The sequence below is a fragment of the Phoenix dactylifera genome, chromosome 8, assembly GCF_009389715.1.
Source record: "Phoenix dactylifera cultivar Barhee BC4 chromosome 8, palm_55x_up_171113_PBpolish2nd_filt_p, whole genome shotgun sequence".
NCBI lineage: Eukaryota > Viridiplantae > Streptophyta > Magnoliopsida > Arecales > Arecaceae > Phoenix > Phoenix dactylifera.
In genome coordinates this window covers 22,531,946-22,557,355 of record NC_052399.1, presented here as the reverse complement: position 1 = coordinate 22,557,355, position 25,410 = coordinate 22,531,946, and the positions used below count along the sequence as shown (strand labels likewise).

General features: G+C 40.3%; 2 protein-coding genes across 6 annotated transcripts; one reads left to right on the top strand and one right to left on the bottom strand.

Annotated features, from left to right (window-relative positions):
* Positions 1-1,887: 1,887 nt before the first annotated feature.
* LOC103702042 (ent-kaurene oxidase 2-like) lies at positions 1,888-17,692 on the bottom strand. 5 transcript variants are annotated; one of them, XM_039129273.1, is made up of 13 exons: positions 17,611-17,692; positions 17,172-17,215; positions 16,966-17,010; positions 16,682-16,773; positions 14,867-15,006; positions 7,639-8,145; positions 7,129-7,289; positions 4,876-5,037; positions 4,598-4,738; positions 3,168-3,422; positions 2,899-3,057; positions 2,626-2,820; positions 1,888-2,530 (listed from the first exon to the last, which is right to left on the bottom strand). In XM_039129273.1, the coding sequence occupies exons 6-13, from the start codon at positions 7,904-7,906 to the stop codon at positions 2,192-2,194; spliced, it is 1,680 nt and encodes a 559-aa protein (XP_038985201.1). In that variant the 5' UTR covers positions 7,907-8,145; positions 14,867-15,006; positions 16,682-16,773; positions 16,966-17,010; positions 17,172-17,215; positions 17,611-17,692; the 3' UTR covers positions 1,888-2,191. The 5 variants fall into 5 exon arrangements, with proteins under 5 accessions (XP_038985201.1, XP_038985200.1, XP_038985202.1 ...); XM_039129272.1 differs by having other exon boundaries at positions 17,172-17,220; positions 17,611-17,687; XM_039129274.1 differs by lacking the exon at positions 16,682-16,773.
* A 3,595-nt stretch (positions 17,693-21,287) lies between these two features.
* Positions 21,288-23,870, top strand: LOC103702073 (putative transcription factor bHLH041). The gene is made up of 6 exons (XM_017841541.3): positions 21,288-21,628; positions 21,734-21,839; positions 21,947-21,961; positions 22,059-22,121; positions 22,235-22,879; positions 23,397-23,870. Exons 1-6 carry the CDS (start codon positions 21,288-21,290, stop codon positions 23,868-23,870), a joined length of 1,644 nt encoding a protein of 547 aa, XP_017697030.3.
* The last annotated feature ends 1,540 nt before the right edge of the window (positions 23,871-25,410 follow it).

Here is a 25,410-nt window from a genome sequence, read left to right as displayed (position 1 = left end):
ACTAGCACACTCGTGGTAGGTAGGCAGCCCCAGATCACCTTCCAGATGAAGAGCGCTACCCGTAGGTGAATCCGCATCCACCAAATCCATCCTCCCTCAATTCGTCTAGCTGCTCCCCCCAGAAAAGAGCTTGTAGATCTGTAGCTCGCACCTGTGATCGATCCGACGATGCTCAGACTAGTCTGTTAGACTCCCCCCGAAGAGGCATTGGGAGATCCAGAATCATCTCTGCCAACTGCTCCCTAAACATCTCTCAGACCAACCCTTCCCTCCACCTGTCTTCATTTGAGACTAACAAATCGCTGACCCTCTCGCCCGCTGAGCGCCCCGAGTCCACCAATGGTCGGCATGCGAGTAAGTCATTGCCTTGTTCGCGTTATATTCCGAGCAAGAGGCTCCGTCATTTGACGTCAGCACGGTCTTAAAATGCTTTGGCTTTTCCGCTGCCATTTTGAACTTCACAAAGAACAACCTGCGTGCGCGAGAATTTTTAGAAGAAGCGTACAAGTATTTTCCACCCACAAATTTTGGATATTCTGCGAAGTTCTTATCCGAGAAGCACCTTTAATTGCCTAGTAAGCATCTACGAGCCAAAACACGTAGAGTTGGACGTATGCTAGGATATGATAGCAACCGAGTCTTAGAAACAAAAGGAGCTGGAGATTGATTATAAGAGCTAATCTCGCCGTCCCTCGCCGTCCCTCGCCTCAAGTTCATCAGAGGAGATGGCCTGGTCCAGTTGGCTGTGCCCCAACAACACAAGCACCATGCTTGTCAAGATCGTTTCCCCTGGTGGCCGTGTCGAGCTCCATGATAGGCCCATCTTAGCTGCGGAGATCATGATGATGAACCCTCGATGCTGTGTCACTCACCCGGATGTGTTCCACCAGCCATGGGCGGTGGTCTCGCCTGACACCGTGCTCATGTTAGGCCAGAAATTTTACGTCGTCCCCATAAGCACGCTCAGGAAGCTCAGGCGGCGTTCCTGCAGGAAGCCTAATTCAACCCAATCTTGACATACCCTCTCCAAGCCTTACACTCTCCGTGGGCAGCGACAGAACGAGTTGGATGGATGCATCGGGTCTTCTGTTTGCAAACTTCAACATTCCTAAGAGATCTCATTTGATTGTCCGGGAGGAAGTACTACAAGATTTATGAAGGATATGGAGAGAAAAAAGGGCTGCTTCAAATCTTTGCTCACAAGAGCCAAGCCCAAACCAGGACAGGCGACAACGGACGGCATGACTAGTAGCATGGATGAGCCGTTTGAATTGAGGGACCTCAGCAGGAAAGATGACAAGGAAAATTCAAGAAGCGACATGAAATATTCTCCAAAGCCACGAATGAAGGACTTCTCAACAGGAACCATTACCGAAGAGTAGTGTCCTCACTGTGCCCTCTAAATCTTTATAGCATGAGGCGGAGCCATGGAAACTCAAAAACACTTCTTGGAAGTGAGAGATGTACAGCCTATTTATTAAGAATTTATATATCATGTTGATACCATAATCATGATCATGGCTGATAACATGACTTGATCTGATAACATGACCGCCTGACCTATGCTTCATATTTTCTTGCTGCCAACCGTCGTCGATTGTTCCAGTTCTTCAAAGGTCTTCTTAAGTGCTCTCGTGGCTTTCTCATGCTTGCCGGTTAGCCTTCCTCGTTGCCCTTCGAGAGATTATATTGGCATGTACTTTGATTGGTAATAAGCTAACATTTTGCAGCCTTTCCTATGATTTAAGATTGCAAAATAATAAATAAATAGTATGAAACAAGGCAATGAGTTATAATTGCAAAAACGTAGGAAAGAAACAAAGAGGATGTCCAGCAGAAATGTCCGGTACTGCATTAACCCATACCCATGATAAGAACACACTTTGGTTAAAATACTAATTTTCTTTCATAATTAAAAAAGATACCAGGAAAATATACCAACATATTTGTATAATTCACTAAGGTGTCAGGTAAAATCAGCGTCGCATCACTGATTGACGAATAAAAACATTGCACCTAGGAAGCCAGTCGGCAGAGTTGCTAAATAGGCTGACAACTGCAATATATGCAGAATTACATCCTACACTGTATGAAGTTCTAGACCAGGAACAGAGGTATTTGTTTCATATAGCTTTATTAAATAAAAATACTAGCACAGCTAGTGAGACAAGCATAAGAAGGGAAAACGAATTTAGGATGACTGCAATCCAGAATGATCCATTGCTCTGGCGGCAATGTATGCATGCATAGGCTGAAGTTTGTGGGTTGTGAGCTTAACAGTATCCATGTTATCTTCCTCTCCTTCTTTCAGTCTCCAATCAAACTCTTGCACGAGTCTACCAATGGCCGTACAAGAAATTAGCATTGCCTGCAAAGATCCAGCACATACTCTTTTTCCTCCTCCAAAAGCCATCGTCTTGTGAAGATCCATTGGTTCGAAATTGCTAGACAGAAATCTCTCAGGCTTCCATTCTTCAGGTTCATCCCAGTCCTTCTTGTCCATATTACATGCATAAAGATTGATGGCAATCTGTAAACATTTGCAAGCTTCATGAGATGACACACGCAACCCTACAGAATCAACGAGCAGATTATCAAAAGCTCTCTGTTGCTTAGAATGCTCACCTGTGTCCCAGCCGGAATGTCATACCCTCCTAGTTGGGTGTCTTCATGGGCATATCTAAGGGGAACAATAGGAGCAGGAGAATACTTCCTTAGAGTTTCATGGAAAACAGCATTCAGGTATGGTAGCTGTGGCAAGTGCTCCTCCATAACCATTTCAGACCCACATACTTCTCGGATTTCATGATAAAGGCGATCCTGAAGATTAAGGAGATAAATAAGGCACATCTAAAAAAAGAGAGGAACAAAGCTAACAACATGTGCTTTGCCAGTTACCTGACACTTTGGATTCTTAGCAAGTTCATACATAGCCCATTCTGTTGTGACCAAAGTTGTGTCAGAGGACTCAATTATCGCTTCCCAAATCAACGTGATCAACTGCTCCTCTGTCAGATTGTTTTCAGACAGTAGAAAGTCCAGATAGCAGTTTATTTCCTGCGCATTGATGACAAAAAAAGGTACATTCATTTTTGATGTTTGGATTGGAGCATCATTGTTAAAAGCATGAGAACTAGAAAAAAAGAGACACAAGGAGGGATGAAGACCTCTCCAAGTGCAATGCGTTTCTTCTGTTCATTGATCAAGGCCCTTGTCACCGCTCTCTTACGAGTCACCATTCTTTGAATTTTCATTTCCATGCTCCTATTAGGAACCCATCTCAGATACGGGAAGAAATCCCTCCAGTCTACCTCTATTGCACCCATCATTGGATCCATGACTAGGACATCAAAAATTTCTTTCTTTGACATCTCTTGCCCAAGTTCCTCCACGTAAACAGATTCTACATCCTTGCCCAGAGCCTGCAAGATGCTCAGGTGTTTTATAAGCTTTCAATGTGCTTCTCAGCAATACATATGTAGCTTTTGCTCATAATGCCATAAGTATATATGTAGACAAAAGACATTGTGGTATGCAGCATGCCCCATAATGGAGTGTCTGTTTATAAACCGAAGCGGCTAGGGGAGCATTGACTTGAGATATGGAGAACGTCGAGGAAAGAAGAAAAAAGAAAAAGATATGAGAAGCTCAATTTATATGCTCTCACTAAATTGAGAAAAATATATGACTTTAATAATATCGGTATGTGTAACAACCCAAGATCTCATCCAAAAAGGCTGGCCAAAAAGTATTATTCGGATTCCTTGGACCTGTATAAATAACCAGGATCTACCCATTGCAGAGTCAATATAGGACTAAACACATTGCATACTTCCTCCGTTTAAGCCTTGATGTCTTCGCTAGATTAAAAGTCTAAATCTATTTAAATCCAATTCCAAGTATTACAAATCCAATCACAAATACCACGATCAGCTCATGGTCAACCCAGATAGGCCCATATTGTAATATTTCCTAGTCCATATGGATCATAGGCTAGATTTGCTTTGATACTATTTATAACAATCTAAGACCTCATCCAAAAAAACTAGTCGGAGCGTATTATTTAGGTTCCTGGCCTTGTATAAGTACTCAAGATCTATCTATTGTATAGCCTACGTAGAACACAACAAATCACCCACCTGTATGGATCTTTATTGCCTGAAGGTAAAGAGTTCGACACCAAGTACCTGAAACTATAGGTGCACAGCCAGCAAACTTCAAGTGTATAACTGTTTGAAGATACAAGTTCTATGTGGAGCGTAATGAAGCATCCAAAAAAACTTCCGAAAGCACACTGATTTTTGTACGTATGGTTAAAACGGACAGAGCATGAGAGAGAGAGAGAGAGAGAATATCATAATACAAAAGAATCGGGAATTAAACTTGTTAGATATGGTATAACATAAAAATAGTTGTTTTATGTAAAACATAATAATAAATACCAAGAAAAGAAGCTCTAATATGTACCAAAAAAGAAGCTCCAATATGCCTATTTTTAAGTGTGAAGACATGACTCATATGCTGCATTCTCTATTTAGATATAAATCGTGCTTGTATCTGAAGATAGGACTTATGATTTATGTAGGACGACACTTACTTCTTTCAAGGATAATCGGAAAAGCTCCACCTCAAATGGCTCCCTGAGGTTGACTGCACTTTGAGGATTGTCCTTTATCTCTGAATGCAGAATGTTTACGACGTTATTGATCATGCTGTCCCTGAGGCCACGATATTGCTTCTGATATGGGATAGCACAGAAGATCATTTTAGCTTAAGAGGACCCAATATAAAAGTATTATGAAACAAACAAAATGGCATCCTGTATGCGCTTTTATGTGAACCAATGGGCAAAGGGACAACTCTTGTATTGCAAACCTGAGCATTTGATCCCAAAACACTCGTGAGGATGTAGCGCTTCACCATTTTATGGAACTCGCCGTAGTCACTCGTGGCAACCATAGATTTGTTGGAAGTGAGCAATGTCAGCGCATTTGAAAGCTTTCGAGTCGAGAGAGAGTTGAATCTAGTCACCAATGCCTGCAAAAAAATAAATATTATGCCTCAACAACAAAACAAATACACATTATTAGCGATAAACATTTCATCAAACAATGATCTTTTTTGCAACAAAAACACTTTGAATGGGAAATCATTCCTTCCATCAGTATCTTTAATCCATTACCTGTGCTGACCCAAAGATTGATTTTGATGATCACAAAACCTTGAAGTATAATTACAAATGTTTACGTTGCAAGAAGAAAGATAATTTGTTTTGCAAGGAACATAGCAAGTTAGAAAAATACAAGAAGGCCTCAAAAGCTCTCAAGAAAAGTTGGAAGAAAGCCATACTTCATTGGCCCAAGGTTCAAGTTCAAAGGATTCAAGTTGGAAGAGCAAACTTCAAGAAAAATTCAAAAGAACAGTCCTCGAGTCGACTCCTGAAAGTTCAGAGTCGACTCTGGCACTCTGGAGTTTCAAGGAACAGTGCTCGAGTCGACTCCTACTGTTCACGAGCCGACTCCCGCGGAAAAAGACAGAGAGTTGATTTTCAGCGCTACAGTGCTCGAGCCGACTCCTACTATTCACGAGCTGACTCCAGCTACAATGCCGAGTCGACTCCTACTGCATTCAAGCCGTCTCTCTCAGTCAGGACAGAAAGTAGTTTTCAGCGCTACAGTTCTCGAGTCGACTCCCAACTACAGTGCCGGGCAGACTCCTATTCACGAGTCGACTCCTGTTTTAGCCGAGTCGACTCGAGCACGCTGGGAGGCATAACGGCTAGTTTTTTCTCAACTCCAACGGCTCTATCTTGTCTCTAACGGCTAGATCTTTGCTCCCACGCCATCCAAAGCTATAAAATCAAGGGGAGAGCAAGAGGAGAAGGTAGCAAGAGAGAGAGAACACATAGAAAAGAGATTTCAAAGAGATTTTAAGAGAAACCTCCCAAAAGCACAAAAGGGTCATTCAAAGCAAAAGAGAGAAAAGAAGAGCATCTAAATGAATCCCAAAGCTTCCTTTCCAACTGTGTGCTGCCTCAGTGATTCTCTACCTCGTGCGAAATCAGAAGAGGGTCAAGTAAAGAAGAAGCCGAGTTCCTTTATCTACAAAACTTGTTTGAGAGCTTCTTCTCTTTACTCTATTTGTTTATATTTTTTATATCTGCTTGTTTGAGAAGCTTGTATTTGTTTTAAACTCCTATTCTGACATCTTGTAACTTGATTCAATCAAAGGATTGAATCAAGGGGTTAAGGATTGTTGGTGAGCCAGTAAAAACCAACGTTATAGGTTGTAGTTGGTAATCCGGAAAAAACCAACTGGGTTGGATTGTGAGCCCGTGAAAACAATCGGACTTGTTCTAGTCGGTGAGCCTGTGAAAACCGACCGAGTTCGTTGTGATCTCGTGAAAACAATAAGTTAGGTTGTGAGCTTGTAAAATAACCAACTGTAATATGAGGGATTATAGTGAAATTTCTAAGAGGTCTTGGGGAGTGGATGTAGGTGCTGGGGTGCACCGAACTACTATACATCTTTGTATGTATTTTGTGATGCCTTATCTCTTGTGTTTCATGCCCTACATTCATACTTGATTGTGTAATATCTCTAGCTTTGTTTCCTATTGATTTATAAGTGATTGTTTAGAACTTGCTTAGCTTCCACTCCATTCCTACCATTCACATAGATTAAAATTGATCATACAACTATAAGTTAATTTTAGATCAATTGCACCCTAAAGCCATAGTATAATTGCTCTGGCTTAATTTTCCACTGCTTTACTTGTAATTGCCTAGAGCTTAAGTAAATAACATCTTATCATTCCGTTGTATTCAATTCAAAGAAAATTAGGGAACATAATTTTTAGAAAATCCAATTCATCCTTCCTCTTGGGTTGTCACTTTAGGCAACAACCTGGATACTCTCAAGATGCATTAGATGAATCTAATGTCTTTTTGTTTTTTTTTTCAAATTACCAACTATTTAACAGGTATCTACAAAATGTCGTCCCACATATTTGGTTCTATTGAAAACTATATTCTCTTATGAAACCAAATTTGTATACTGAAACCAACCACAATAGCAGAGAAATCTCCAGGATCATAAAGGGAAAATAGACCGGAAGACGCCGCTTACCTCCTTGGCCACTGCAGCTGAATTGAGGACGACCACCGTAGAAGCTCCTGTTCTGATGGAGTAGATAGGCCCATAAATTTCTGCCCATTTCGCGAAGGTCTGGTGGGGTTTCTTGTCCTTGAGCTGATGCAGATTCCCAATCAAAGGCAGCCCAGGAACAGCTACATCAAAAAAAATATATATATACATATTCCAATTCAAAATCCACTTAAAATTTCTTAGCATCAGTTCCTTACGATTCTTCCGTAAGAAATTAAGAGACGATGTGTTAACATCATCGCCACAAAAGAAACTGTTCGTTAAAGAGACACCCAAATGAACTAAAAGTAGGAAATTACTCAGAACTAAAATTCCTATCAATCAAATAATCAAATAAAAGACACTCCCTCGTCCTTTCTTTTAATCACAGTTAAATACAAATATACAATAATAGAAATTTTACGGCAATAAAGAGAAACAAGAACAAGAAGAAGAGCGAGAGAGTTAGATTAAGGGGGAAGAACAGATTACCTGGGGGACGGTTTAAGCGCCGGCTCCGACCGACGCGAAGCTTCCCGACGATGATGGCAACGGTAAGGAGGCCGAGAGCGAGGGACGTAACAACCCCAACTGGAGTGTTCCGCAGAGTCACCAGAACGGCATCCATTGATGTTGAAGGTGACCCTCTCGCTCGCCCTTGTGCTCTCAAAAGTTCCAATGGTGAGTTTCCATGGGAAGGACTTCGTATTATAGGAAGGTTACGGAATGGCGATGCCAGCTGGACCTGCGGATTTCCCATCGCCTTGCCATATGTGGCGTATCAGGTTGGTCCCTGAACCCTGATGCTGAGATGGCAACGCCGTGCGATTTAGTGTAAGGGAGAGGAGTGGGGAGGAATGGGATGAGGCATTCCAAAATGGTAACTGCGGGGACGATGCCGCTGCCAACTTTTTCGGCGTCCACATGCGGAGCACTTTTACTGCGTCAGAAGCGTAGTACGAACGCCGCCGGCCGGGTGAGCCGGATTTGCCGGCCGTCCTGCAAATTTAACGGCAAATCATAATAAGAGCTTTAAGTCGGTAGGAATGATTAAAAAGTATCTTCCTATAATTTTGATCTCGAATATGCTCCTCATTAAAAAATAACTATTAAGAATAAATTAATTTTTTTATTTTTTTTCTAAATACCTTCTTCTGAGAAAAAAAATAGAAATAAAAAATAGAATGCAATTATCGAATGAATTAATTAAAATTTTTATTATTATTTCTTTCCTATATCGTATTGATGCATACGAAATTCTATGAACTAATGCCTATATATAAATATGAAGATTTATATTTGTATTTACAATTTTTTGCTGATATTTGTCACACGAAGATCGAAACATATGTTCTCATGCATATCAAACCATATGATTCAGTAAATTAGTTGTATTTTTATTATCCGTTGCCTAAATGAAGCTAGTTGGAGTTTATATGATTCAAAAAATTCTTTGTTTTTTCTCTGTCCGTTGCCTCGATGAAGTTAGCTGCAGTTTATCCCTTTTTTATTTTTTTGAGCAACAGGATTCAGTAAATGACAATGAGCTCATTACCTCGTTACGTGCAATGAGCCCAATATGGTTTGATTTCGATGAGTTCTCAAAATTTGATAGACCAAACAATGGGTTTGAATTTCGGTTCAGTAAAATAAAACACAAGTTGGAATCAGTCAAGAAAAAAATAATGTATTTTCTATTTAACATATATATATATATATATATATATATATATTACTTCATTTATCTTCTTTTATATCTTACTTTTTTTCCCTTTTTTTTTATTGGGTGGACGGATCATAGATACATTCAAGAAGATTAGAAAGTAAAATGCCATGAAGCGCAATTGAGAGAGCTGACAAAGTTGTCCACAAAACCTCTCCCGAGTGCTCCGCCGTATAGAAGGCAACCCAATCCACTGCACCATTCGCTTAGCTACAAAGGATGTGCACTCTCTCAAGCTGCTCCAAATGTCAACCAAAAGTGGGTGGAAGACTGTTGCCCCCATCTGGCTCTGGATCCAACCGACCACAGTGGTCGAGTCACCGTCAACTGTTATGTTGTCAGCCCGTAGGATCCACCTAGTGTAGATGATGCCTGCCTAGGCCGCTCTCAGTTCCGCACCAGAAACCAAGATATCAAAGACCCTATATCCACCTGCTATTAGCAGCCTCGAGTTTGGCCCTCTGATCACAAAGCCAGACCCTCCTATGTTGCCGCCATTAAAGTTAACTTTGAGGAAACTAAAAGGTGAGGACTCCTATGTAAAAGTAACAAACAGGGTCGCTGCAAGAGCAGAGTAGGAGTCTCATGTGTCCCAAGCTGTCGCCATCACTCCAACAGAAGCAGTATGAAAAAACTCAGCCGCCTATATCATAGCCCTCTCTAACACAAATCTGGCCGACTGTCTAATGCGGTCAAAGATATAGGCATTCTTGGTCAATTAAATGCGGTAGGCAATATAAGAGGCTATGATGTCCCACTGTCTCAATAACACATTGCTGATATGGCCCTGCAAAGACTCGAGGAAGATCAGGGCTAGTGTAGTTGACTGAAGGAAATTCTTATGCTGGCCGGTGAGTCTCCACCCTCTGGCAACAGAAAAGAACATGATCCATAGTCTCCACCACCTCATCACAAAAAGGGCAGGTCGGAGGGATGTTCATCTCCTGGTCTCTCAACACCCCCTGGTGGAAAGGTGACCCTAAGTCACCTTCCAAATGAAAGGGCTAAGCCTAGGGTGAACGCCAAACCTCCATATCTTCTCTCAAACTTTGGCCTCACCTAAGTGATTGTAGCACCATGTAAACTTTGATCCTAAAAAGCCTAGTTCAACCAATCTGTTCAAGCCGATGAACTTCAGGATTTCCCTAGACTCAATTTTCTGCGTAGAGCCTACCTTCTCTTTTTTCCTTTTCTCCTGAGGACCACCAATGCAGTTGAAGTCGCTCGAAACCATTGAGGGGATGCCCTGCTACCCTCACCCTACACAAATATACTCTCAAAACACGAACAAAAAGAAAACTCAGAAGGTCCGCTTGCTGAGCAAAATGGTGGTGTGATTACTGAGAACAAGCCTAATTCACATTTTCATAGCAAATTATTCATTATCCTAATCTGTGCAAAAATAAAATAATTGTGAGTCAATACGTGCAAAATAAAGCACAAGGGTGAGCAAATCAAATCAAGGACTTAATATTACATAGTTGGGCCAAAGTCGTTAAATGACCATCAACAAGTGGTTAGGTATTAGTTTTCTCTTACATATATAGAAGTATAAAGTTTTGCAGCACATTTGTGGGGCATATTACAAGCATCACTTGTCACCATTCATATTTAAATAACGAACATCGCAGCAAAGCATCATTCAGATAACGACTATCGCTCTTAACCATCCATATTCAAACGGTGAAAATCGAATAGAAACATTAAAATTAGTCCAAACAGAAGAAACCACATCAGCACTAGCACTTGGATGCTAAATAAGCTTGACGTAGGATTGCATTTAAAAATGATCTTTCAATGAAGGGCTACCCAATGGCGAAGCACAGTGCGAGAAGTGAGAACGACCGGTGAGGCAGGAGAATATCGTCACTCGGATATGCGAATTCACACAAACGCTCATTCCCTTTGTCCTGATTCATGGTGCCCGAATATTACAACCGACGGCCGCCCCTCAAGTTCCATAAAACTCTCCGTAAATATTTAAAAAGAAAGCGAAAAGGCCACCAATCATCTAAATTCAAAAACGGAGAAAATTATCCATCCAATTGCCGAGGTGAATTGATGCTACGAGCGGGAAATTAGAAAGTGCTCGAGATACCTTCTAATCCAGATTTTTTTTTGTCTTTCCTTCCCCATGCCAGAATCATATATAACAGTAAGGCAAGACTAAACTACAGTATATATATATACATATATATATATATAAAACACCATAACCAAAAAAGGTACGGCAAAACAAAGGTTGGCTGACTAACTCTACCAGCTTAGACAAAACAAAGAATATGGTATTGATTTTGAAGACCAGATGCCATGTGATTTTTTTTAATTTTTATCATAAGTGTTGCTGCTGGTCCGAAGAGTTCTCTGATCTTATTTGTTATTCCCACATCATCTGGATCTACAGAAAAAATCAATATATCATAGTTTACATCATAGAACCAAAGAATAGCATAAATTTTAGAAAAGCTTAGCCGACTTTTGCATAATTAATCTTCCGACTTATAACTTAGCATAAATAAACCAAATTGATGCAAACATAGTGTAATTCAAGATGAATATATATATATGACATGACCTTCTAGGTGCACATAAATTGGCTTTGGGCCATCAAAGCATTCTTTGCTATAATAACAGCTTCTGAATTAAACACGTATCCTAGGCGGACAGGCAGTATAATTTTTCAGTAACAGCATCCAAGATCAAAATTGTTATGCCCCGGCAGCACAGCTTTAATGTCAGTAGCATCCCAATGCAGAATTGTTATACCTTGTTATGCCAAGATTAAAATTGATTGCTCACCTTTCAGGACAACCTCTTCTTTTTCTTTTTTTTTTTTTGTCTTGAAGTATCTGTTTCTATGTTCTTGGTTCCTGAGATGGCTCTCGTTGCTGCAGTTGTTATAGCAGTGGCCATGCTATGGCACGCACCTGCAGCTTTCGTTGCCCCCGCCGCCTTAGCCCATGCCATTGTGCCATCCACAATGACAGCTCCTAGGGCAACTGTTGACTTTACCAGAAGAATCTCAGATGCAACTAGAATCAGAAAATAGAGACAAGAAACTGGTCATCTGACATGACCAGAACAGCTCTATACTCCTGTCCAAAGAATAATATTACTTCTATTATGGTCAATAAACATCACTCTCTTACCGTGGACCACCATGTCTTCACAATCTCTGCTCATGGGAGATAGCTGAAGATTCAGCAAGAGACTTCTAACCTACAGTAATTCTTGTAACCTCACACATTTCTACCATTTGCTTTATCAGATACATATTTTGTTCTATATATCCGGCAATTATTAATTCCCACTCCTCACGATAGAATCATAGGCTTCTAGTTATTCCTGCACCCAAGCAAGGGATATCAATATTATATTGGTACAGTAGCTCCCCCTCAAGTCATACTCGATCTGGCAGTAGGAGCAGCAGTAATATTACCAATGAAACATCGACATAGATCTGACTGGTCTTCTGAAGCAAAAACAACATATTCAGTTATGGAAAAGAGAATGCTGAAATTGACAGGAAGCAGATGCAGAGGAAAAAAGTTTGGAAGTTTGGCCTTTATTTCAATTCAAATGATACTTTACATTTCTATACAAACTAAAGTGTGGCAGGTGGGATGTACGTGGCGAGGTAAATGTGCAGATGCAAAGTGGGGTAGCGCACACAGTGAGATGCACCTCATGAATGGTTTAGGGGGTGTTGGGGAAAAATAAATCGTCCTGAAGCATGTGAGCAGATCGCCAGCACGTGACTGAAGGCGCCCGACCTGAATACGCCCGACCTCAAGATACCCAACCCGAGGGCGCTCGACCTGGAAGCATCTGACCCGAGGGCGTCCGACTTCAAGATGCCCAACTGAAAGTCCGACCTCAGGACCCTCGACCCGGCACCCGGCCAGACGCTCGACTCCGAGACCCCCGACCTGGCGCCCGACCTCAACGTTCTCGACCTCGGAAGCCCGGCCTCACCATCCACCTACCGCGGTCACATCCTTCTGCGACTCGACCGGAGACCATGCCCTGCTACCGCTGCCAACAATCAATGCGCATGGCCTCTGCTGATCTCCGGCTCACTCAACAATCAATGCGCATGGCCTCTGCTTATCTCCGGCTCACTCAACAATTAATGCGCATGCTATCCACGGATCTCAAGCCCTCCACGACAAACAGCTGACCTGCTCAGCTACGTCCGATCAGCCACAACGACTCGTTGGCTCCGGCTTGATTTCCTACGGCAACGCATTAATTTACACGATCGTGCATTAATTCATACGACATGCTCAATCATGACGGTAACCCGTTCGCCCCGTCACATCACAGGTAATCCTGTACCCCTCTATAAAAGGGGAATCCCTCCATCTTAGAGGGGGTTGGACTCTGAAACTCCGGAAACATATTTTCTCTCCTCTTATACTTTTGCCCCCTCTGACTTAGGCATCGGAGGGCCGACGCTGGAAACCCCGGCCACCGGCTTTTTGCAAGTCCCCAGGAGGACGCCGCCCGCCATCTTACGCCGGAGCTCCTCCTTCTCAGCCGACGGCCGCCCCCAGGTCCAATTTCCAGCAACAGAGGACAATTTGTATTATATAGTTGAACAGATGAGCCTTCAGTTAAGACTGTAGATTGGGCAGAATGCACAACTATAGTACTCTTTAATATTTTGGCATATCCAAGCAAAACAGGAAGCTTTTTACCGCCTCGACATAAACACCGGAGACGCAAACAGCCTAGAGGAACTCTCAGGGAGTACAATCCTTGCTTCTAATCGTTGAACTTCTTGGAGTACAAAATGACTAGAAAATAACAGCTAATATATTGTTCCTCAGCAGATACAAGTTTTTCTACAGACAAAAAAAATTGCAAATCTTTTTGTGCCAACCCATCTGAAATCCATGTGACCACCTCATGTGAGCTCATCAAATAACTATCTACTTGTCTGGCTAAGATTCCTACATAATTACCTCTATATGTTCCCTATGTATCAAAAAACAAGTTAGTCAGCAGGGGAGGGCAAGACCTTGAAAAGTCCCTTGAGTTGCTGCAAAAAAAATTACACAGAAGGCTGGACCTTGAAGCATCATACAAGAAATTATGGAGCATCAATATTTTTTTGCCAAATAATCGAAAAGTGCAAGAATGCTTCAATTTGTAATTTTATGAAAGCAAACACTAATAGTCAGAACAATGATTTCCAACTAGCAATGAAAAAGGAAGATCTAGAGGTGACGATTGAAGAACAGAACAAAACAGCTGGAATGACTGGTATAATCAACCAATAATATGTTTAGCTTTTATAGTGATCCAAAAGAATATGGAGGCAAGGCACTAATTTTAAGGTTGTCTGCTAAATCTTGAAGTTCTAAGATTCAAGGAAAAATCAAAAAATAGGATGACATAAGAAGAATCAGGAGATCAGCAAATGATGAAGTTAAACAAATAAAGGTACATCTTTCATGAAATGTAAATTAAATAGATCAAATATGCAATGCCAGGAAGAGAGATACAGAGTGATGAGTTCTAAGAATGAAATTCCTTCTCTACATCTCTTGTAACACTACTTTGATATTAGCTATGAGTGCTTTTATGGAAGTAATTAACATAAAAAATGGATGATTTTGAGAAGATGATATAACACCATTTTGATTGCATTAAAATAGGGGACTAAACAATCAAGGAACTCGATTAGAAAGCTTAACGAGCTTCTTGAACAAACTAGAATGTGGTCAGAATTCTTGGCACCAACAGAGATTGCTTTAGAATATTTTGTTCCTAACTTCGAGGCATGATGTTGAATGGGAGTCGATTTGATGTCTTCATGGCTGGAGATGTGTTCTTGCATAGGAGGAGAGAAACCACTGGTATGGCATAATATGCATAAGTCATGACTCTGAGGTCCCATTTGCTTCCCAGAATAAAAGTACCTTTTCAGTACCTATTCAGCTTTGATCAGGCTAAACCATTTGTAGGGGGTGGGGGATCAAAAAGTTTTACCTGGTTAATGTGGAACCAAGTAATACAAGACCCAACCATGACCTGGAACTAATGCCTGCACCTTGTGATTCCATATGCTCCTCCCAACTACTCAATGCTGGACACTCATATAGAACTTCATCCCTCCCCCCTGTAAAGACCTGCATCACAACTCTTTAGTCATGAGTTCTGTGTATTATTTGTCCTCAATTTTTCTCAAGAAGCAGGTTAAATTCAGCCAATATTTCAGTGCTTATACCAATCAAATTACTAACGAGATACACTTCATACAATAAGATCTTAAATTAATTTTCCAAACTATCCCCTGAAGAAGTCTCTAACCAATCATCTATCATCACTATAATCCTGAAGCGTGCAAGATCTTAGACTAGAATTTGAAACAATACTAGCTTATATTAGCAAAGGGTTGGAAAGGTCATTTCTGCAGGCACCGGCCTTATCCTTACCTCGCCCGCAATAAGATCATAAGCATGCTCTATGCAAAGAAATAATGGATAAAATATGGCCCATCTTTCTGGTTTCATAATGGAGCACTTATAAAGATATCTGTCTTTTCAACGGGACTTTATGTTTAGATTCAGTGGCAAGGTGATGAAACAAAAGGCATGAACTCTTCTATGCAATGACCATTTGAACCATTCAGTACTAAAAAGAGTGGCATCAAAATATTCATTAGCAATTTTCTGGAAAACACAGAAAATTGATAAAGTCATAGTACGGTCTAAAATTTTAACTGATTTCCATTGTTTCACCTAGAAAATTGATTATTTTGCCCCTCAGCTTCATTCTACTTCACTGAAATGCATGATTTCAGCTATCATCACTTGGATCATGCTGGAAACGTATAAACTGGGGATATTTATACAGCAGCTGATAATTATAGCCCATTAAGCACTCCTATATGTTATTCATAGTGTCAGCTATCGCACTTAACTACTACATGATTTTTTGGTTAGAAGTAAATGTGCCAGATTCAACATTTGTAATTTTCTCTGGAGGAAGAAAAAGACTATCAAATAAAACTAAATTAACCATGCTTTTAGATTTTAACGAAAATGGAATCATTTTTGTGTAAAAAAATTTAGGTTTTGGCTAGAAACGATGTTAATCCAGGATGCATTGCAATTTCAGTCAATTATACCAGGTTCCCATGATTCCAACTGAAATTTACTTGGTTGCTGCATCAACTTAATACATTTAAGTTGAGAGTGATAGATCCAGCCTTTCACAAATAATTTCTTATAACAAAACTTGCTTATGTATTTCAAGACAACCAAGAAGCAACTGGGTGTTGGGCTTCAAAATATACAGGAGACAAATTAAATTTTCCCCAACTATTTCTCTATTTTAATGTTTAATCTTAAGAGACTATGATCTTGTAGATCTGAGATAAATGCTAAAACTAAGAAGCATATTTCATAAATAATAATACAAATTAAACCTCACTTAATATTGATTTATAAAATAAGAAATTTCTTAAACATTTTCAAAGTTTGTATAAGGAAGATCCCGTTACATTCCCATAATTTGCAGAACAACATTGTGAAAAATAAGAATTAAATGTTATTTTAATTTTTAAAAATCCAAAGTTTAGTAAGAGTGGCAATATGCGAGCTTTATTATATCTTAGGTTTTCATAGTCATAAAACACTAAAAAAGGTTGGCTTATTATTGTGAAAAAGAAGATGGGTATAGCACATTTTGAAAAGCTCTCTTCTTTAAGAATTGATCGTAAAAAGAGTTAACATAGATACTGAAAGCAAAGCATCTCATGAAATTACTCGACCAGGGCCAACTCCATCATATTGTCCATACCATAAATCCACCCTCACATCCAGTAAAAGCAACATGACCACAAAGCTTCTACAATGAATCTCAACCATGCATCCCCAAAGACGAGACATGTTCTGCAAGGCTAATATTAACTTGTCAGTAAATTGTTAGATCTCCTATGTGCTATCCTATTTTGCAGATAATTGTCCAATTCTTAGTAGCATTCTCGGCAGCGCCCTGAGCTTGATGAGAGACAAGCTCGACAAACACCAAGTACTAAAATCTCCAACAAAAATCACTTACATACAGAAATTCCAGTAACATACCTTCTTATAAGTCGCTATAAGCCTTTCCGATCAATCAGCTTTGATCTTTAGATATCCAGGTCATGGCGATTTGAAAGGACGAATTCATAAATTTTAACGGATTAGAATGACAATAATTGAAGTCCAATGCACCGACAAACAGTAGCAAAAAATGGACAACTGCAATAACTGATTCCTGTCTACAAAGAATACTACCATGCACTTACCCCAGTTGGCTCCCGGCACACGTTCATTGCAACATTGCGTGTCACTATCCTACAAAGAAAGGGAAAACTCAATCTTTGCATTGAATTCATCGCCTCGACTGACATCAAAACTTCTACTAAGATGGGGAAACTCAATCGTGGCAAGTCACTATCCTAATAGTGTTATTCTGGCAAATCCAAACGGGGATATGATTTCCATCGAGAATTAGAATTCTTCTTGGTGTTCGATCGGTCCTCTCACATTCCCAACTCTTTCTACAGTTAGGGTTTCATATTGGCATACGTCAGATCTAAGTATGAAGAAATTTATAAAAGAAATAACGAAAGAACGCCAGATTCTGTAACGGCTTGGTTAGTCCTAACGCAACGATAAGGGAAAGAAGGAATAAAAGAAAAAGAAACGGAGGGATTTGGGATTGGGGATGTAAAGGAACGAGACCTGGAATAAAGGCGCCTGTCCGCCGAAATCTCGAGGCCGCGATGGACACGTAGGTCGAGAGAGGGAGGGAGGCACTCGTCTTACTCGGTCCTAATTAGGATAAGCCCACCCGCCCGGACTGAATTAGGGTACAAAATAACGGCCGTCATACCGTTATAACGGTCGTCCAAATGAATTTGACGGCAACCACCTTTCCCTGACCTTCCTCCGGTTAAATTTGATAATGTCGTCCAAATAAATTATTTTTAGGTCTAATGCCTCCATGCAACCTAAGAACAAGAGGGACGTGCTTGGGAACATACTCCTCCAGTTTAAATCTTGATGTCTTCGTTAACAGTTCCAATAAATTTATGTTATAGTGTCTCCTAGTCTACATAGATTATGGACTAGGTCTACTATGAGACCATATGTAATAATTCAGAACCTCATCTAAAAAGATTAGCTGTAAGGTATTATTTAAATTCTGATCCTGTATGAATATCCAAGATCTACCCAGTGAATAACCGATGTGGGACTAAACACACGTCCGTACGAGTCCTCACACACACACACACACACACACACATATATATATATATATATATATATATATATATATATAGAATTAAGTTGGTAGGGGGAAAAAAGAACTAGGTATTCTGAGCCTTATCAATTTCAATTTAAGCTTGATAATAGCCAACAGCGTTTGATTTTAGGCAGGAACTCAGTTGAGTTGCAGGCAGGAACTCAGTTGATATCAGTTTTCCAAGAGTAGAAATAACCATTACTTAATAAATAACAACTTTATCTTATATAAAAATAATTATATATAACATAATAAGAGAAATGAAGGAATACACATTGATTATAATTATCCAGATCTAAATTCTTAGCTAGGATGCATCAACTAACATTTCAATCTGGAATATGTGGAAACTTAGTGCCAATCTTTTCATTAATCCCTACTCCTGAAATCATTTGTGATACTGGCTAGTGTCATGTATAGGTCCCTCAGGCGTGCTCTTCGTGCGTTCAGAGACGAGGTTTATAAGGCGAGCTTTGTTATTCCATGGTTGATACGCAAGCTGTTACGTACAACGGTACCTCTTTAAGAAAAAATCAATCCGTGCAGCGGGTTTTGGTTCCTATCCTTGACCCGGTTTGAGGACACAAAGGGAACCGGCGAGCCACCAAGGTGGTAGCCTAAGGGTATTGGGCGCAGATTCTAATCTCATGGTCCCAAGTTCGAGTCGCTGCGGCGACGATTAAAATATGGCTTCGGCCACTGCTTGGATATAAGGTATAGGACCACTCTTGAACCTCTAATAGCCGGAGTGGTGCCAGGTGTGATGTACTCACACGTGGGACTCGAATCAGAGCCCAAAGGGATAGCTGAGTCGGGCCCACGGATGGAAAGGGCATGAGTAAAACCGGTCGGGGTGCCCAACATACGGCCATTTCGGCCCGCATCAAACACTCTCCTAGCGGGGCGGGGATCCAGGCGGGGTTGCTACGTAAAGGTGGGCTTGTTCTTTTCTTTTTTCTATCCATTTTATATATATATAAAAAAGGAACCGGCAACAACGCATTGAAGTGAATAATTAGATGTAATAGAACAATTAATAATTTAAGCCGTCCTTCCATGGCTTGAAACTGTTCCAAATAAATATGGCAGCAGATATAATTACTTAATTTAAAAATTAACAAAAAGTTTATAAAAAATACATAGCATGGTGGACCTGCAAACATTTTGCTAGAAAGGAGCAATTGTACGTACCTTCCTGCACAGATTGCTTATTTCCTTGGCTGGTATAGGCTGTTCACTGTCTAGCTTCGTTTCCATATTATTTTAGAAATTTAGGGTACTAATATACATTTCTTATCTGTTTACGACAACTTGAGCTTATAAGTCTTAAAGATCAAGTCCAAATTGACTTAGGATACCAAATCAAAATCTACGGCATCAGTCAAATCCAAAACAACTTCGGATAATTCGAGTCTAAATTAAATTACTCTATCTTATAACTCTAAGAGAAAAGAGAAATTGAGCATTATAGAGATCGGATGTATTAAAGGCTAGAGTTTGCAAAAAAAATTTATACTTTTTTATAAAATTTTACACACACACACACACACACACATATATATATATATATATATATATATATATATATATATATATTAGTAAAGTTTTTAGATTAATAGACCAAATTATATAAATATTATATACTCTTGGTTTTTTTTGTACTTTTTTTTAAAAAATTATTTTGGTCTTCTTTTGGCCTGTTGCAGCATCAGACATTTTTTAGGATATTTTTCCAGCGCCATATTCTCTCAGGGAAAAAAATAATAATAACAGACTACGGGAAGAGTAGCCTGGTCCAAAAATGAAACGTACAAAGCACTGTGCATCTAGATTATTCTTTCTTTACTTTATTTTGAATATAAGTATTATAGAAGTTGGACAAAAAAGTATACGATTTTTTTACAAAAAAATTTGTACCTAGTATGCACTAACTTAAAAGGACGATGCAAAAGATATTTTTTATCACAAGGGTGGCAAAGTGAGGGCAAAGACGGGCGCAGGAAAAAGGATTCCTGTCTGAGATATGCGGACCGAGACTGTCCGTGAGGGCTGGAGTGGGAGGGACAAAAATAATTCAAGGTTACTAGTTTCTAGATGAGCCCCGACCGCAACCGCATGGAAGTGAGGCATGCATGTCCATCATTCCATCCCATGGTTTCGTCCTCACATGCACGTGGAGCACTTCTGACCCTTCGCAATGCCAACTTTCCGACGGCGCTTGTTTTCTTTTCTTTTTTTCTTTTTTTTTCTTTTATAATATGGCTATGACGGCCGATTCATATTTGACAAGTATAAATATATCCAATAAAATCAAAAAAATAAAATATCTCGAAGTGTCCATAATAATACATGCAAAAATTTATGCACTTAAAATGCATGCAACATCTAAAGGATAAAGCGATGGCGACATTCGCTCAACAGATGCAAAAGCGAAAGTGCAATTTGGGTGAATTGGTCCAAATAAGGAGCCAAGCACTTACATGAAGGAGAAAAAGAAGAAAATACCAACCTGCACAAGTTTCCATCCAAGGAGATCCCAGAATGAGTTGGGCTAGGACAAGCTGGATTTGGTTGGTTAGAATTGGTTTTGACTGAGTTGCCTACGATAGATAATTTTTTTCATTATATTTGGAGCCCTTAGTTATTAACACGTACAGCACATGTTTGTGATTGCCCAAAACCCAGCCCAAGTTGCTTTGATTTGATAATTATTAACCTAGAAATCAATTTAAATTAGCGAGATGTCGATGCTATCAGACTGAAACAACAGGCGGTCCGGGTTAGGTTTGTCTTATCCTAGACCAAGTTGCATCTCTCTCTCCCTCTCTCCTAACTGCTTCCTATTTTGACCCCTTTTCAAACCCTCGCGCGCGAAGACTTTGAACGACTACTTTTCTTCCTCTGAATGTTTCTGGCTGCCCGATGCTCGCTACTTTTCAATCTTTCCACCCGAAATCTCTCACTTTCTTCCCCTCTTTCTTTCTCTCTCTCGTGTCCGATCCCACCTGCTCCAAGATAACACACATAAACCATAAGAACCCGAGCCGGATAGAATATAGATGGCAACGACACCTCCAAAGCTGAGGGCTATACGGCTCGCCCTATCTCACTCATGGACTCGGTCTTTCTCCTTAGCGCCGATGACCGCCGGCGCTTCCTCCAGAGCGCGGCACGGATCCTCGGATGCTCGTATATCTGCCTGTGGACTGCGCTTCCCCGCCAATCCAAGTATGTCACCCTCTCCTCTCCTCTTTCCGTCGTCTTTCTTCCCTCTAAAACCATCTGTCCTCTTTACCACTTAATTCTTGGTGCCACCACTTCAATCAGCCACTTGGCCTCCATCGATGGATGGCATCGCGAGGACGACAGCAGCCACCCAAGCTCCTCGTCGGGCAGCCTCTCCCGGAGGCTCTTCGAGGCCTACCGGAATTTGCGTTTCAGCATCGACAGCGGGTGCGTACGTTAAAAGTCCCTGAAAGGAAGCTATGTATAAATATGCGTTGCTTGATGCATATGTTCCGTTTTGTTGATACGGGTTTTGATTTTTTCTGTTTCAAGTTGTGTCCCTGGGTCGGCCTACAAGGAAGGGATCCCATACATCGAGCTAGGGGAGTCGGAGCTAATGAACTCGGCTTCGATGCAAATCCAGCGGCGGTTTTACCAGGTAAAGGATGCAGTAAGCGAGGAGAGATGGAATACTCCTTGCGCTTTCTATCGCATTTGCTTATTATGGAGATGCTTACTTTGGCTATGTCTTCAATATTGTTTCAGGAAGCCAGAATTAAGGTTTGTACTTAATACTAGAGTCACGAGCTGTTATTTTTGTTGAAACTTGAAGAAAAGAATATAATCCACCAATGGAATGGACTGCTGTTTTCAACAGACAGCTATTTTTATGGGATGCAGCAGCGGGGAGATTGAATTAGGGATGACCATGTCAGATATTGTAAGCAACTTTAGCTCACGTTTTATCATGGATGGATTGTGATACCATGCATCATTTTGATCTCCAATTTAATATCAGTTGTATATATTATTCTAAATGGATTTTCGGGGCAGATGTACGCGCAAACGAACATCCAGCATGTGTTTTCCGAAGATTTTGTTCAACACTCCCTCTTAGGGGACCCATTCCCGGCACCCGACCAGAGTAAGCCCTCATCGTCGTCCTCGTCGCTTCGATCTTTGTCGGTGGGAAGTCCAGAGTACTCGGGCGCTCCTTTCATGCCGGAGATGACTGGAGAGCAAGCGCTAGTGGTTCCACCGCACCAAATGACCATGCAAGCCTATGCTCGGTACCGAGATGTCCAGCTTCCAACCCCTGCAAGTGATGATGCAGCACTCACGAGAGCAATGCTTGCTGTTCTCTCTACACCTTCTTCTTCTTCTCCATTGTTCTACCAGTCTCTACGCCAGGATCAAGCCCAGCACAGCCCAAGAAGCCGTCCAGTGGGGTCATTTCAGGCATATAATCCAGCTTTTGCTCCAATACTCGAACCCCAGGCAGCAGTGCATGGCCAGAAGATGGTGAAAACGGCAATCTCTATCCTGAGAAGGATACATCATATGAGATATCAAACTCGTATGCAGGAGGTACGGCCGACAAGCAACCAGTTGCACCATATGATATCTGAGCGCAGGCGCCGAGAGAAGCTTAATGAGAGTTTTCATGCACTAAGAATGTTACTACCACCAAGTTCTAAGGTATGCAGTGTCAAGCAAGTTTAATCATATAAAAGCAACCTTAATTCCTTAACAAGTATTGAATTCAACTATGCAGGCTGCATATTCATAATTAAATCTCATATTTCATGTTTGCTTTTCCCATCTGTTGATCACAACCCGATCAGTAGAACAATTAATGTTTCTTGTTAGACAAGAACTAGGGGATATGATCCATAATTCAGTTTGATATTCGTTTCATGTTTGTTCTGCCTATAAGCAACAGCTTTATCAGTAGCAGAAACAGTATTGTTGCGAAGAAGTACGGGATTGAAGCCCGTTTTAAGAACCATTGAGAATAACTTCTTTCCATTAAAAAAAACCCTTGACATGCATTTTTCATTCACTGACATTGTAGGCTTTTAGTTTATATTCAGCCTCACATTTTATACTTGTTATAATTATTTGTGACAGCTTGATTAGTAGAAGAATAGTACAACAAGAAGTTATCAGATGAACAATCTCTTGACATTTTCTTTCTTTTTTTTCCGTGAAACAGAAGGACAAGGCATCAGTGCTTTCCAACACAAGGGAGTATGTAAATACTTTGAAAGCTCAAATCTCTGAGCTTGAAGAGAGAAACCGAATGCTAGAAATGCAACTTCAGCCTGCTGTTGATATTAAAGAAGTTGGTGATTCAACAGAAAGAGTAGAAGTTCAGATAACAAGGGCCTCCGAATCAACATCAGAAGCCCAAAGAATGAACCTTATAATTACAGTTAGGGTAGAATGTAATATGATAGATTTAGTTCTCCGCATAGTGGAACGCCTGAAAGAGATGGGAAATATCAGCTTGGTGTCAGTGGAGGCAAGCTCAGGTTCACCACAGACGAATTCATTTGCACGCTCAAATTTCACACTACAAGTTCAGGTACGGAATATAGTTTCAAATGTTCATCGTTTATTTGATGATATTAATTTGGAATTGCTGCCAAATAATATTCCTTGTGATATTATGCTAAAAAGATTTTGATGAACTACAAGTTGGACGATTTTTATTGCGCTTCCAAATATTCTACTTTAAAATTTTGACATATTAACCAGATATTCAGTTCAAATTGCAATCTAAAGAAATTCATGTTTGTAAGAGTTTATGCCTAAACTTCTCTGCAAAGTGGGGAAAGATCCCTAAATTAATTTTTGTGGATTATAATGGAAACAAGTTGGTAAAGATGGAATCTTAGCATTTCAACAAACTAAAGAAAGTTTTTCTTATAAAAAAGACAGAAGCTTTTATATTTAGAAATGTGATCTCAAGAAAATTATGTTTCTAACAGCAAAAACCTGAACTATACCTCATTCCTTGCAGTCCAATTGTTTTGTTTTGTTAATAACCCTTCCAAAAAGAAAGGATATGAAGCAGGGAACAAAGCAAGGGCAAGGACCTTTGCCTTTTTTTCTTTTTAAGGCAAGGAATAAAATGTTCTAAAGCATTCAGGATAAAGTTTATAAACAGAATTTATGCAAGGCTAAAAGCAACGCTCCAGAGTATCAGGAAATTTTTAGGTGCGCCCTCTTCATGAAGGCTTTTCAACTTTTTAGAATTCCCTTTGTATCCTATAGTGAATGGCTGTCAATGGCTGGGTCAATAGGAAACATCTATAACTCGTACAACAAATTTGACTGCCATACCAAATGTTTGAGCCAATGGGCGGAGTTAGAACAGCTCGGTCAATTTCTTCCTCCTGTACATGTAACATATAATCCCGTCAACCGCGTCAATTTTTAATTGAAATTAAAGACATCTAATGTGATCTTTAATTCGATCTTTTAATCAGTCCAATGGATTTTGTAAGTTTTATGCTCGCCAACCTCAAGACCACCTGATCTGTCCGGCTGTCAAACTAATAACCAAACTCCACGAATATTAATTGATACGTTTTAGGCTCATTCAGCCACAAAGTTGTTTTGATTTAAGAACTGATGATGACCGGACCAACTTCCCATGACTAAATATAATATTATAATATATCTTCATATACTTTGTAGCCCGGAAGACGCAAGAAGTTTCCTTTGTAGTTATCAAGGCTTCGTCAACTTGATATTAATAAAATATTAATACGGAGGGTGCTGCTATTGATGTCACAGGCCAGTAATTGGGAGGAGGAGTCGTTCAAAGAAGCCGTGAAGAGGGTGGTTGACGGTGTGGTGGCGCCACCAGCAACCACGACTCCCTGACCTTCCTTCTCCAGAGGTTGGCTCCAACTACATGAATGACCACACGACATCCAGTTCTATTCAAAGATGGCAAAATCTAGACGAAGAAGCGAATGGATTCTTGGATTCTCAAATTCGATGGAGAAGGCTGGTTGTCCTTTTGGTGGCTCAACCTCATTGACCACAGTTTGCATGGGTCTGAACGTAGCTCTCCCCAGGGATATACCATAGCAGGATGCAGTGAAGGATGGAGAACTCCCCTTAGTTTTAATCTCCATCTACTGCCTACAATTTTGTTCTTTTAAATTAACACGTGAGTTATTTGGGTGTTGTCAGTATAAGAATTTTGATGTAGT

Bases quoted from the DNA above. Each gene is read 5' to 3' on its own strand.
- LOC103702042 (XM_039129273.1), bottom strand. From the start codon at position 7,906: ATGGGAAATCCGCAGGTCCAGCTGGCATCGCCATTCCGTAACCTTCCT. The intron at 2,821-2,898 runs GTAACTGGCAAA...CTTAATCTTCAG, and splicing joins CTAAGAATCCAAAGTGTCAG to GATCGCCTTTATCATGAAAT. The intron at 2,531-2,625 runs GTGAGCATTCTA...AAATGTTTACAG, and splicing joins ACATTCCGGCTGGGACACAG to ATTGCCATCAATCTTTATGC.
- LOC103702073 (XM_017841541.3), top strand. From the start codon at position 21,288: ATGGACTCGGTCTTTCTCCTTAGCGCCGATGACCGCCGGCGCTTCCTC. The intron at 21,629-21,733 runs GTGCGTACGTTA...TTCTGTTTCAAG, and splicing joins CGTTTCAGCATCGACAGCGG to TTGTGTCCCTGGGTCGGCCT. The intron at 22,880-23,396 runs GTATGCAGTGTC...TCCGTGAAACAG, and splicing joins TACTACCACCAAGTTCTAAG to AAGGACAAGGCATCAGTGCT.